The following is a 12,658-nucleotide window of genomic DNA, read 5'->3' as shown; positions in this document are numbered from 1 at the left end:
TGCTAATGCCCAGATTATTCCTTTGTGGAAATATTGCAAGTAAAATGCTACCCATGTAAAGTTTTCTTTTTTATAGTCAGTAGTAAGATAATAATTAACAGTTGATGATGAGTCAACTGAGTGCATGCTTGCACAATCGTATAATAAATGCCTGTTGTACCATATATGACACGTAAAAACAACAAATTTGCTTCCTTTAGAGAACCGTGGCAAATAAATACCTTTATTTGTTTAATTATTTTTATCTTTTAAAATTATTTTTGTTGTTGTTCTTTTAATTTGTCCATAGTCTGTTGTGCTCCAGTTGCATAGCCAACGCAGATACATTTTTGAGTATGACCAAACTGACCGGCTTCTGGCTGTGACCATGCCCAGCATGGTTCGTCACAGCTTGCAGTCCATGCTTTCATTGGGCTACTACAGAAACATATACAGTCCTCCGGATGGTGGAGCCCACATCATTCAGGACTTCACTCGTGACAGACGTTTGCTCCAGACTCACCACCTGGGCTCAGGCCGTCGTGTTCTATACAAATACACAAAGCAGGCTCGTCTGTCTGAGATCATCTATGACACCACATTGGTCACATTTACCTATGATGACACCTCAGGAATGATTAAAACCATCCACCTTATGCATGATGGATTTGTCTGTACCATCAGATACAGGCAAACAGGTGTGTTCTTTTTTCTTGGAAAAATTCTAGTCACACAAACTGACACTATGCTTGTATTTCAACTATTTTTTTAATGTACTCAATGAAAGAAAGAAAGAAAGAAAGAAAGAAAGAAAGAAAGAAAGAAAGAAAGAAAGAAAGAAAGAAAGAAAGAAAGAAAGAAAGCATTATATCACGTTTGCATGGCACGTAAAAAGCAAGAATTCTCTAATCATCCTTACTGCCACTGAGCAAATTCACTTGCCCAAAATTTAAGTGTATAAACCATGCTAATTAACTACACTTGAAAAAGCTTGACCTTTCCCGTACCATTATTACTTTTATTGGAATCTATGTAAATAATATATATCTTATTATCCAGAGGACCTTGTTTATAACCCTCAATATCTTATGTGCTAAAACAAATTGTAACAAACATCCCCGGTGTAATTACAATTTGAGGGGCCATAACTCTAACAATTTTAGAAGAAATATAAGGTCAATCAGTGTTGTCTTGCAGCAATTTTAATTTTAATTAAGAGTGGGTTTGGATTAATTTATTGTGAGCGTGAGCGACATTAAATCTCAAAGTGGTGGTTCATAATATAAGTAAACAAATCTTTTTACGTACTACGTAACAACCCCACAATCATTTTCCCTTAGTTAAATTAAGTTAATCTATGCGCCCCATAGTGAACCCCAGTGGGGTTTAAACTTTTCTTTAACTGATCTAATTTCACTGAAACAAAATGGGCCTTTTGAAAGTACAGATAAAGCTAGTTATTAAATGAAATAAAAAACAGCAATGAAAAAGTCAAAGAATAAAATGCTTGCATAGAAATAGATAAAGGAAGAAGAAAAAAAGGAGTCATGATGCAGGTTAACTACACAGTAACTAATCTTGCTGCACTGTTAATAAATACAAGAGCTGTGGTAAGTTCCACTTTGCTGGTCTTTTTGTGTTTTAGTTGAAAGAGTTCCAGGAAATTACCTATTTCCAAAACAGCATTTGACTTGTGTCATAAATACAGTCTTTAATACATTTAGAGCAAATTTTGATTATACATGCTGTGAATGAATATATACATTTTGTTAAAAGTCAATCATTTAACAATTACAGCATTTACAGCCTTATTTAGAGTGGCTTACACAAGTGCTTTGAGTCTGTATCAATCAAAAAATCAACAAAGGTTTGTTTGATTACAAGCTTAAATTGGTTTTCACATATGATAACCATATAAATATGTTGTTATTCCATTTTATTACAACAGTTATTGAAGAATTGAGGGGTTTAGCTTTATCAAATATAAGAAGCTTCTTACTACATCTGAGTCAAGATGTAATTTTTTAGGGATGATGGATATGGACTTAAGCTGGTATTTTCAGAAATTTCACACAATATTTCAGATGGTCATTTGGATTAAATCTATTTTTTTTTCAGGCCCCCTGGTTGGACGTCAGATCTTCCGATTTAGCGAAGAGGGTTTGGTGAATGCACGCTTTGACTATAGCTACAACAGTTTCCGTGTGACCAGCATGCAGGCCGTGATTAATGAGACCCCTCTTCCAATTGATCTTTATCGTTATGTGGATGTATCTGGTCGCATCGAGCAGTTTGGAAAGTTCAGTGTTATAAACTACGATCTTAACCAGGTCATTACTACACATGCCATGAAACACACTAAGATATACAATGCCTATGGGCAAGTAGTGGAGATACAGTATGAGATCTTTAAATTGATTGCTTATTGGATGACAGTGCACTATGACAACATGGGCCGCACTGTTGTTTGTGAAATCCGGGTTGGTGTGGATGGCAACATCACGCGATATTCATATGAATACGATACTGACAGCCAGCTTCAGAGTGTACTGCTAAATGAACGCCTCCAGTGGCGCTACAGCTATGACCTCAATGGTAACATCAACCTCCTGAGCCATGGCACCAGCTCTAGGCTTACACCACTTCGCTATGATCTCCGTGACCGCATCACCAGATTAGGTGAAATCCAATACAACATGGATGAGGATGGATTTCTTCGCACAAGGGGCAATGACATATTTGATTACAACTCCAATGGGCTCCTCATAAGTGTCTACAATAAGGTTTCAGAGGAAAGCATCCAGTACCGCTATGATGGCCTCAGCAGGCGTGTTGCTAGCAAGTCCAATTCTGGCCACCACCTGCAGTTCTTCTATGCAGATCTGGCTAATCCCACGAGAGTAACGCATATGTACAACCACAGCAGTTCTGGAATCACCTCCCTCTATTATGACCTTCAAGGCCACATCATTGCCATGGAGCTTAGCAGTGGTGAGGAGTACTATGTGGCTTGTGACAATACCGGCACACCACGAGCTATTTTTAGTAGTCAAGGAGAAATTATCAAGGAGATCCTGTACACTCCTTATGGGGACATTTATCAAGACTCTAACCCATCATTTCACTTAATTATTGGATTCCATGGTGGACTTTATGATCCAATCACAAAGTTGATTCATTTTGGGAGAAGGGACTATGATGTGGTAGCAGGCAGGTGGACAACACCCGACTACAATTTGTGGGCTGAGCTCAGCACCAACCCAAAGCCTTTCAATCTCTACACATTTAAAAACAATTGCCCAGTGGGAAATATTGAGGAGGTCACCCAGTTTACTTCAGGTGAAATAGCACTTCACATATATTTTGTATATAGACTTAAGAATACATTACATGCAGTAAACACTATTGCTATAAACAATCGTATTATAGCTGAATGCTGTATAGACCCTTATGCTATAATTATTTAACTTATTAAACTTCAAATGCAGTCTACAAATTTCAGCCAAATTGTTATTTCATGTAATATGTTAAAAGAATTATTCTATCCTTTCTTATTTCATCTGATTGGTTTAAAAATAAAATAGATCCAAGCAATAAATAAAAAGATTATTCTGATATTATCAGTGGAAACTATTGATAAGTTGTAAAAGTTGCTCTTTTTAATTTGAGTTTTTAGAGAAGCATAAGTATAATATTTCATATATAATATGAATGATAAAATTATAAATTTTTGTATTTTTCTTTTTTATTCTGTGTCTGTATAAGCAGATATTGGCAGCTGGCTACAGCTGTTCGGCTTTCAGCTCCATAACGTTGTGCCTGGGTTTCCTAAACCTGATATGGAAAGTGCGAAACAGAATTATGAAATGATGAAGACCCAAACCAAAACCCAGGACTGGGACACAAGTATAGTAAGTATTTAACATACCGCATATAAATGAACTATAGTTATTGCTATATAGTTAAATCTTTATGATGAGGGGTTGAAGCATTTATTTATCTAAGATGTGCATGTTGCTAGCTGCCTTATTTTTATCATATAAAAATGGATTATAATGAGAATATGAAAACATTTAGCAAGCTACATGAATCCCGTTTAAATTCCTGTTCCTTGCAAGAAAACCACGTCAACTCACTAATTGTCCATGTCAAGATCAAAACCCGTGAGATTACATTTTCTTTCCAGTATTGTGTTTTGTGAACATTAGCTGAAGCTATTGCTGTGTGTTTGCAAGATTTTATGTGATACCCTGCTGCTAATTAGATTTTACATCAGTTGCTAGAGGTACAAGGGAACAGGTCCAAATAAAATTATAAATGAGTGTATATATTTAATATTTTTGTGTAAATTTGTATTAATCTCTTTCTGTTGTCAAACTTCTGTAAATATATTGTGAGATTATATATGAGAATCTATTTTTAATATTGATTAGGACAGAATATATTAGATCGTATTATTTAATTATATGTCTATGTATTTTGTGCAAATTAAGCCATGTATTTTGTGCTTGTGCTCCTAGGTTGTTCTTGGTATTCAATGTGAGCTACAGCGGCAGCTAAGGTCCTTCATCTCTTTAGAAAGGTTACCGATGTCTCAGTCCATTGGCTGCCTGCACCAGCGTTTGACCCAAACACCTAATTTTTCAACTCTCCCCACCATTTTTGGCAAGGGCATAAAATTCTCCATAATGAATGGGATTGCTTTGGCTGACATCATTGGTGTTGCTAGTGAGGATAGTCGGCGTCTGGCCACTATTATCCATGGTGCTGTCTACCTGGAGGGCCTCCACTACACTGTGGATGGGCGAGACACACATCACTTCATCAAGCTTGGGCAACTGGAGGAGGACCTTATTGTGATCAGTGGCACTGGGGGACGTGTCCTTGATAATGGTGTCAATGTGACAGTAACACAGATGACATCAATGGTCGGTGGCAGGACCAAGCACCTGGCTGACATCCAGCTTCAGTCGGGGGCACTTGGCCTGAATGTGCGCTATGGCACCTCAGCTAGTGAGGCCAGGGAATATGTGTTGGAGCTGGCAAAGGAAAGAGCAGTGGCGCAGGCATGGGCACATGAACAGAACAGGCTTCTCACTGGTGAGCGTGGCAGCCGAACATGGACAGAAACTGAGAAGCAGCAATTGCTTTCTAGTGGAAAAGTGTCTGGCTATGATGGTTATTTTGTGCTGTCAGAAGAACAATATCCTGAACTAGCCGACAGTGGTAACAACATTCATTTTATGAGGCAAAGCGAAATAGGCAGAAGGTAACGGTAGTAAAATTATGCCCTCTGGCCCTTTCACCAAAGACTGCCTCTTTCTAGATTGATTAGACTCTTTATATTATTACAAAAAATGAGATTTGCAGGATGCAAGCCTCATCCGCCTTTAATTGTGACAAAATGATGGTATTTTATTATTGTTCCGGGTGGAGTTTATATGTGGCACAAGCAGTTTTTTTTTTTTCCTCGCTGTGGCTTAGCTTTTTCTATGTGAAGATAATCTGTTTCTTTTTTTTCTTTTTTTTTTTTATATATATATTGTTTCTTAAATGCCTCCTCATATTTATGAGCCTGTGAAGATCAATTTATACATAGAATTAGTATTACATCATCTTTGTATTATTTTGCTTGTCACATTACATAGAACAACTCAACATGATAGAGTTTACATTTTGTGCGAAAGATGCCTTGTAAATGATTATAGTATGAAACAATGAGGTGAAAAACAAAACATATCACAGAGACATGTTTAAGGCTTGTTTAAAAAAAAAACATAAAACATAAATCATATAGTGTAGATATGTGAAAATGTAGATGCATTAGAAAAACAAAGTGTTAGAACTTTGAAAATATGTTGTTATACATAATGCAGTATTAACGTGACTAGAACATCTTTTTAATTATATATGCTATGAACATATCTGCCCTGGAAATAAGAGTACAAGAAGTTGGAGATAACTTATTAAAGCTATTATGTGTATATTACTGTAATATTATACCTCATTTATTCAAACATTTCTCTTTTTTCTCCAGTTACCACAAATGGTGAAGAATTACACATACCGCAGGGTATTTTTTCACAAGCTGTAATCAAAATAGTTTAATAGCTCAAAATGGAAGATAAAACCCACAATTTTTATCTGCAGGATATTAATATTGTTATTATTATTCACTGTTTCTGATTGTAAACACTCTTAGACTTGCAAGCTACCTATGAAGAGCACTTTTACATTTTCTTATTGTGATAATGTGCTGCATCCTCCACCATGCTAATTTATTTAACGGTGGCAAGTAATTCATCATGAATTAGACTTTATGTCCCAAGGCACATTTTATGAACCAAACAGAATGGCATAATAGCACGGACACAACAGCTGTACATACTGTAATGTACTCCTGGGTTTACAGAAGTATGTTGCAAATAAAAGCTTAATAGTTTCTATCAACTGATTAACTTGCCTGATATTACTGAGTTTGAATTAGCCGTTAGCTGGCCAAAAGTAGTATGTGAGATAAACAAATATTAGCAAACTCACACAGATAATAAAAAAAAAAAATTAGCACAAAAACAATCCCTAATAGTACTGCCACATTTACAGTTATTAACAGTTAATTGTAATTCCACAGATATTAAACTTGTATATAAATACTATAAAAAACATATGAACTTGTATATGAATGCAATATTTTCAGCTGATTTTTTCATCCATATGTGATTCTTCCACAGACTTTTATAACAAAGTTGGAAACACATAATTGTATAGGAATGTTTGTTGTTGTGGTAGCATTGAATTTTTCGATCACCATGGGTTACATAGGTGGAAGATCTTGAGTGGTCTCCTATAGAACTTTGACCTCACATAACAGCTTTAACTGGCCAAAGCTGGAAAATGGCAAGTTGTATGTCACTCTGTAACTTTATTTTGTACATGTCTCTGTAAGATCCATAAATATGACAGAACTTAAGCTTTGCCAGCAAAACATTGCTCAGAGATCACACTGGCTTTGCTGACTTTGCTTCTTTCTATACTGCCATCTCATTCCCGGGTAAGTAATTCGTACAATAGGGTACACCAAAATCTTTCGGTACAGTGCTTTCGGTTTGGTACACATTTAACGAATGCAATGCTTTTTACGTGTGGAACATTGTTAAAATCTGAGTTCCCTCAGGAACGTATTAAGTGGCGGACCGCAAGTTTGTTTAGTCTCAGCCTCACACTTTGGGTGCATTTTTCATTATAATAATAATAATAATAATTATTATTATTATTATTATTATTATTATTATTATTATTATTATTATTATTATTTTAATTATTTATTTATTATTATTATTATTATTATTATTTTAATTATTTATTTATTATTATTATTATTATTATTATTATTATTATTATTTTTTTTTTTTTTTTTATTATTATTATTGAACTAAATGCTAGCGCTATAGATTCCTTTTTTATGTTTGCATTTTAACATGCGTTTTATGTCCAGCTTCAAGAATTTTTCTTAAAAGGAGAAAATCTTGACAATTCCACACATCGAGGGAGTGAATGGATGAAGGGTGAAAGGAATAAAGACATTTGTTAAAGTATGCTAAAATAAGTACAGTACTTATAAGAACAAATTTGTTTGAAAATTAAATATTAAATGTAAAACAAACACGCTTACACACACATCTGAATTACCCAAATGGGGTCTAACAAAAGTTATTATTTAATTAAATATTTCCATTTATTTAATTTGATTTAATAAGTTTAAATTGTGCCAATTTAATTGAATACTGAAAATAATAATAAAAAGTGTATTGCATTAATTTGATTTATTCTATTTAATTTTTATAAAATATATAATGTAAAATGTTCAAATTTTTATCACAAATTTGAATAATAATAAACTGTGTAAATTAAAAACAATATTATGTTTTGCATTTCTTCCTCCTAACTGTATCGAAATTAAACCAAACCGTGACTTTTGTGTAACGTCACACCACTAGCGTATATACACACACACACACACACACACACACACACACACACACACACACACACACACACACACACTGTCCTTTTTCTGTATTAATAATGCTATTTTAACCATTGAACATTTTTAATCATTTAAGGCATATTTTTCTAAAATGCCTTTGTGACAATTCCATTTAAATCACAAGTAATTTTATAACAATGTGCCATAAATAGTTACATAACAAATTTATGGCTTGTCTGCTAGTACTGCCGGCTGACATACACCTAAAATGCATGAGTTTGTCACACCAGTGTAACTGTACTGACCAAGAAAATACATGGCACAGTTCTATAACTCTGTTTGGTGAAGACACCTGCAAACAAACTAGAAACATAGACATGCCTGCTATTTGCTAACACCTTACCATATGTAACCTTTTAAATACATTTTGAATAATTTATATGTAAAAATAAAGGTTAATTTTTTTTTTTTACATCAATTTGTTTAATTGTGTAGTTTTTATTTAGCTTTAGGACAGACAAAAATCTGATCATATTTCAGGCCACATTTTTGTAGAAATAAAGACAATTCTAAAGGGTTCACAGACTTTTAAGCAGTACTGTGCGTATCTCAGAGTCTCTTTAGGACAATTATTTTAAAGAGACATATAAGGCAAAAAATGCCTTGAACTGCTGTTTGTAGTAAAGTTGACAATGTTTGATTACAACATTGAGGACATGGCACTGAATTTAAGAAACCACTAGCCAGATAAGATTAAGTAAGCTAGCTACTTGAGGTAGATAATAGGTGAAATAATACAATGTAAATTGTGTTGATAAATAATTAGAAACTAAACATGATACAAATTCGTAGTTAACTAACTTCACTGATATGGTGTGTCTCACTCAGGGACCTATGATACTCAATTCTTTCACTTTGAGCCAGAATTTAATGAGTCCATACAAATTCCCCAAGCCCCGAGTAAGACACTTCTAAAAAAAAAGCACTGACTGCAAGTTAGTATTCACATATTTGTCAGGTAAACTCAGCAGCAACTTAAATATGTTTGTTCTTGTTGTTTTAAATGATTTATCGCACTCACTGGGGAACACATTCCTCTCTTAGAGAAAGACCCTTGTAAGCATGAAACTTAACTCAAATGTCACTTGAAATGGCATTAAAAAAAAAAAAACAGAAGAATAAATGAATCACTGCAAGAGGATATGACTGACACAATTATGTGGGTATGAGACAGCCCACCTGCACCTCACAGAGTTCTTTCATGTGGTCCCAATTTACTAACTGCAGAGTTCTTAATTTGCATGGTTTCTATTTACATAAAACCTACTTATTTGTTGTAATGTTTCGTGAAGTCATGTACAGATACATAACTAGACTGGTTTTCATTCATAACTAGCTGTATTCATTTCTAGAGCAGAGAAACAAGCCTTCTAGCCCCCTTTAGCTCAAAAGTAGTTTTGCTTATAGTCAAATTCTTCTTCACAGATTTGTATTAAGACCTGATGATAATTTAACTAATAATTTACCTTAGCCATAGCAAAATCTTTTTTCATCAATGGAACCAACATTTTGAACAGACCTTCCAAACCCAAACTATACTAAGTAGGGGTACTGAAAGGCCAGTCCCAGCCTGATGGACAGACAGTAGTAATGCACATAGACTAATGGATTTCCAAACACGATTTGAATTAATTGATTAATCAGTTAATTAGACAGAGCAATGTTTAGTGGATCTGAAGTGTAGCTATTAACTTTAGCTATTAATTTAATGTACTGTATACAGCAGTGGCAGGCCATGCATTTGGTACCTGGGCCTTCAGTGGGGACTTACCTGACTTAATCCACCTCTTAATACCACCACTATCACGTCGCAATTATAGAAACCATCAATACTCCCGTTAGCCTTCTTGCAGCTCCATCCTTAGCTTCTTCTACCTATATACCCTATGTCCCTTCTCTGCACATGTCAAAAACATCTCAATCTAGCCTCCCTTACCTTGTCTTCAAAATGGCCTACATGCGCTGTCCCTTTAATAAACTAATTTCTAATCCTGTCCATTCTCGTCACTCCCAATAAAAATCTCAACATCTTTAACTCTGCCACCTTTAGCTCCTGTCTTTTAGTCAATGCCAATGTCTCTAAACCATACAACATAGCAGGTCTCACCACATTCCTATAAACTTTCTCTTTCACTTTTGCTTCTCTTTACTCTACTCTATACTTCTCTAACACACTCTCTATTACTTTGCACTGTTGACCCCCGAGTACCTGAACTCATCCACCTTCACCACCTCCTCCTCCTGCAGATACACCACTGCACTGCCCTCCATCTCATTGACACATATGTTTTCTGTCTTACTTCTACTGACTTTCATTTACCTCCACCGCTCTAGGTTCTTCTCAACATGCTCCCTACTCTTGCTACAAATCACATCATCCGCAAACATCATAGTCCATGGAGACTCTAATCTTGTCTCGTCCGTCACCCTGTCTATCACCACTGCAAACAGGAAAGGGCTCTGAACCGATCTTTGATGCAGTCCCACCTCCACTTTGAACTATTCTGTCATTCCTGCTGCACACTTCACTGCTGTCACACCGTCCTCATACATACATACATACATACCCTCACAAATTTTTTTGCCACACCTGACTTGCTGAGTTCCTGAATGTGTGGTTTACACTGGGAAGCATGGAGGACTAATGTAATGTTGATGTTAACGGGCGCTTTGAGGATGGATTGGACTGTAGTTAATGTCAACAGTCTCCTACACTGACTCAGGACTACTTTTCGCTTCTGATTATCATCACTGTACCCTGCAACATCATATATCTGCTACAAATTGACATTCGGTGCAACCCAGATGAGGATCGGTTCCCTCTTGAGTCTGGTTCCTCTCAAGGATTTTTCCTATCGCCATTTTGGGGAGTTTTTTCTTGCCACAGTCGCCACCGGCTTGCTCATCAGGGACAAACTTACTTATAACGAACATATTCACTTTTAATCACCACATTATCTGTGTAAAGCCGCTTTGAGACACTGTTCATTGTTAAAAGCGCTATACAAATAAAAATGAATTGAATTGATGTGGCTGTGCTTTGCTGGTGACCATCAGATTTGCATTAAGTGTGACCACAATTTGTCAAGATGGAGTGTGATATAGTTCCAAATCAGATGACCTGGCTTCCACCATCACCTGATCAAAATCTAAACATAAGGTGGTTTGGGACCAGAGAGTAAAGGAAAAGCAGCCAACAAGCTGTCTATACATTATATATATATATATATATATATATATATATATATATATATATATATATATATATATATATATATATATATATATAAGTTGCTTTAGAAGTTGCACATTGGCTAAAGTAAATCCAATTTTGATCTAAATCCAATCTGCATATCTTTAGTATTGTTGTTTGAGAAGATACTAAAGAAGATACTGATATGGTTGCTAAAATGTGAGATACTATGTGCACATATATATAATTATTATTTTCATTTTTTTAATTATTATTATTTTGGTTTTGGTTTTGGTTTTTGCCAAACAGTTCAATCCAAAAAGAGTTTGCAGTTCAGTGTTTGGAGGTTAAATTAAATTTAATAAATTTGTATTTGTATAGCAAATGAACATTGTCTCAAAGCAGCTTTTCACAGATAATGTGGTGATAAAGAATTAATAAGAATGTTCTAGTGGCAAGGTCAATTTTGGTATCATCAGACAAAGGCATCTTTCTTGCCACCCTGCCATACAGGCCATGCTTTGTGCAAAACTTGAGTTTATTTCTAAACAGTACTCAGAGGCATAGCTAAAGACTTTGACAGTATTTTCCCAACAATGATGAATTATTTGCAGTACCATGCAAAACCTACAGTGGAATCTTCAAGGAACAGCTGGTTTTGTTCTGAAGTAACCACAACTGCTACAATTCATGTCAAGTGGGACGGTAAGCATAGTATTTTATCTGGAAGTTAATTGGTTGCACTAAAGCATGTTTATAATGCAGATACACTAATTATCTGATATCTCTTTATAAAGCAACAATGCTCATTTAGCCAAACTTCCTTTGTGCTTGAAGATATTTGATGTATCTGTTTGACTGACAGCACTGTCTAAGAAATACTATCACAGAATGTTTTGCCTTGATTGTCTGCCTGTCTGCTTAGTTACCTTTACATTGTAATAATCGCTTGTCCAATACCTTTAATTATTAATAAATTATTTTTACTTATTGTATAGAATTTTTTTTTTTCATTTGGCTTTCACTTTTAATTTTGCAAGGCTTCTAATACCTTTTTAATCTGTCTCACATGTAAAGCCACTGATGGCAATATGTGAATGCTACAAACCATGAATATCCATGAGGAAATAAATGAAAATGGGGCATTTTGATTCCATGCAACAAGGCTGATTTCACCCTCGAGCACTGACACCAGCAGAGAATTGAGAGTGCTGTTGCTAGGAGACAAGGTGCTCTTCCTGTGGAGCTTCTCTGGTTTGTGCAGATTGATGCAAAAACCATGCGCTCAAAATCACATGTTGGTATGTACTCATGCATGTGGAATAAATTTTTCCTGCATTGAAAAACACCTTCCAATCTTAATTAAAGACAATTTTAAAAAGCTAATTTGTAAGAATGAAACAAAAATAGTTGGCGGTCTATAAATAATGCACAAGCAG

General features: G+C 35.2%; 1 protein-coding gene across 5 annotated transcripts in view; it reads left to right on the top strand.

The window, feature by feature from the left end:
• Positions 1–5,971, top strand: part of LOC310736587 (teneurin-1-like) — a 257,458-nt gene extending 251,487 nt beyond the window's left edge. For all 5 annotated transcript variants that reach the window (XM_083560159.1, XM_083560158.1, XM_083560157.1 and 2 more), the window contains 4 exons: positions 290–677; positions 2,098–3,318; positions 3,748–3,890; positions 4,500–5,971. In XM_083560159.1, coding sequence (XP_083416285.1) covers positions 290–677; positions 2,098–3,318; positions 3,748–3,890; positions 4,500–5,252 — 2,505 coding nt within the window. In that variant the 3' untranslated portion in view covers positions 5,253–5,971. The remainder of the gene's footprint in view (positions 1–289; positions 678–2,097; positions 3,319–3,747; positions 3,891–4,499) is intronic.
• Positions 5,972–12,658: the final 6,687 nt, after the last annotated feature.

Source organism: Silurus aristotelis (genome assembly GCF_946808225.1).
Source record: "Silurus aristotelis genome assembly, chromosome: 14".
Taxonomy (NCBI): Eukaryota; Metazoa; Chordata; class Actinopteri; order Siluriformes; family Siluridae; genus Silurus; species Silurus aristotelis.
This window is presented reverse-complemented; position numbering and strand designations above follow the sequence as displayed.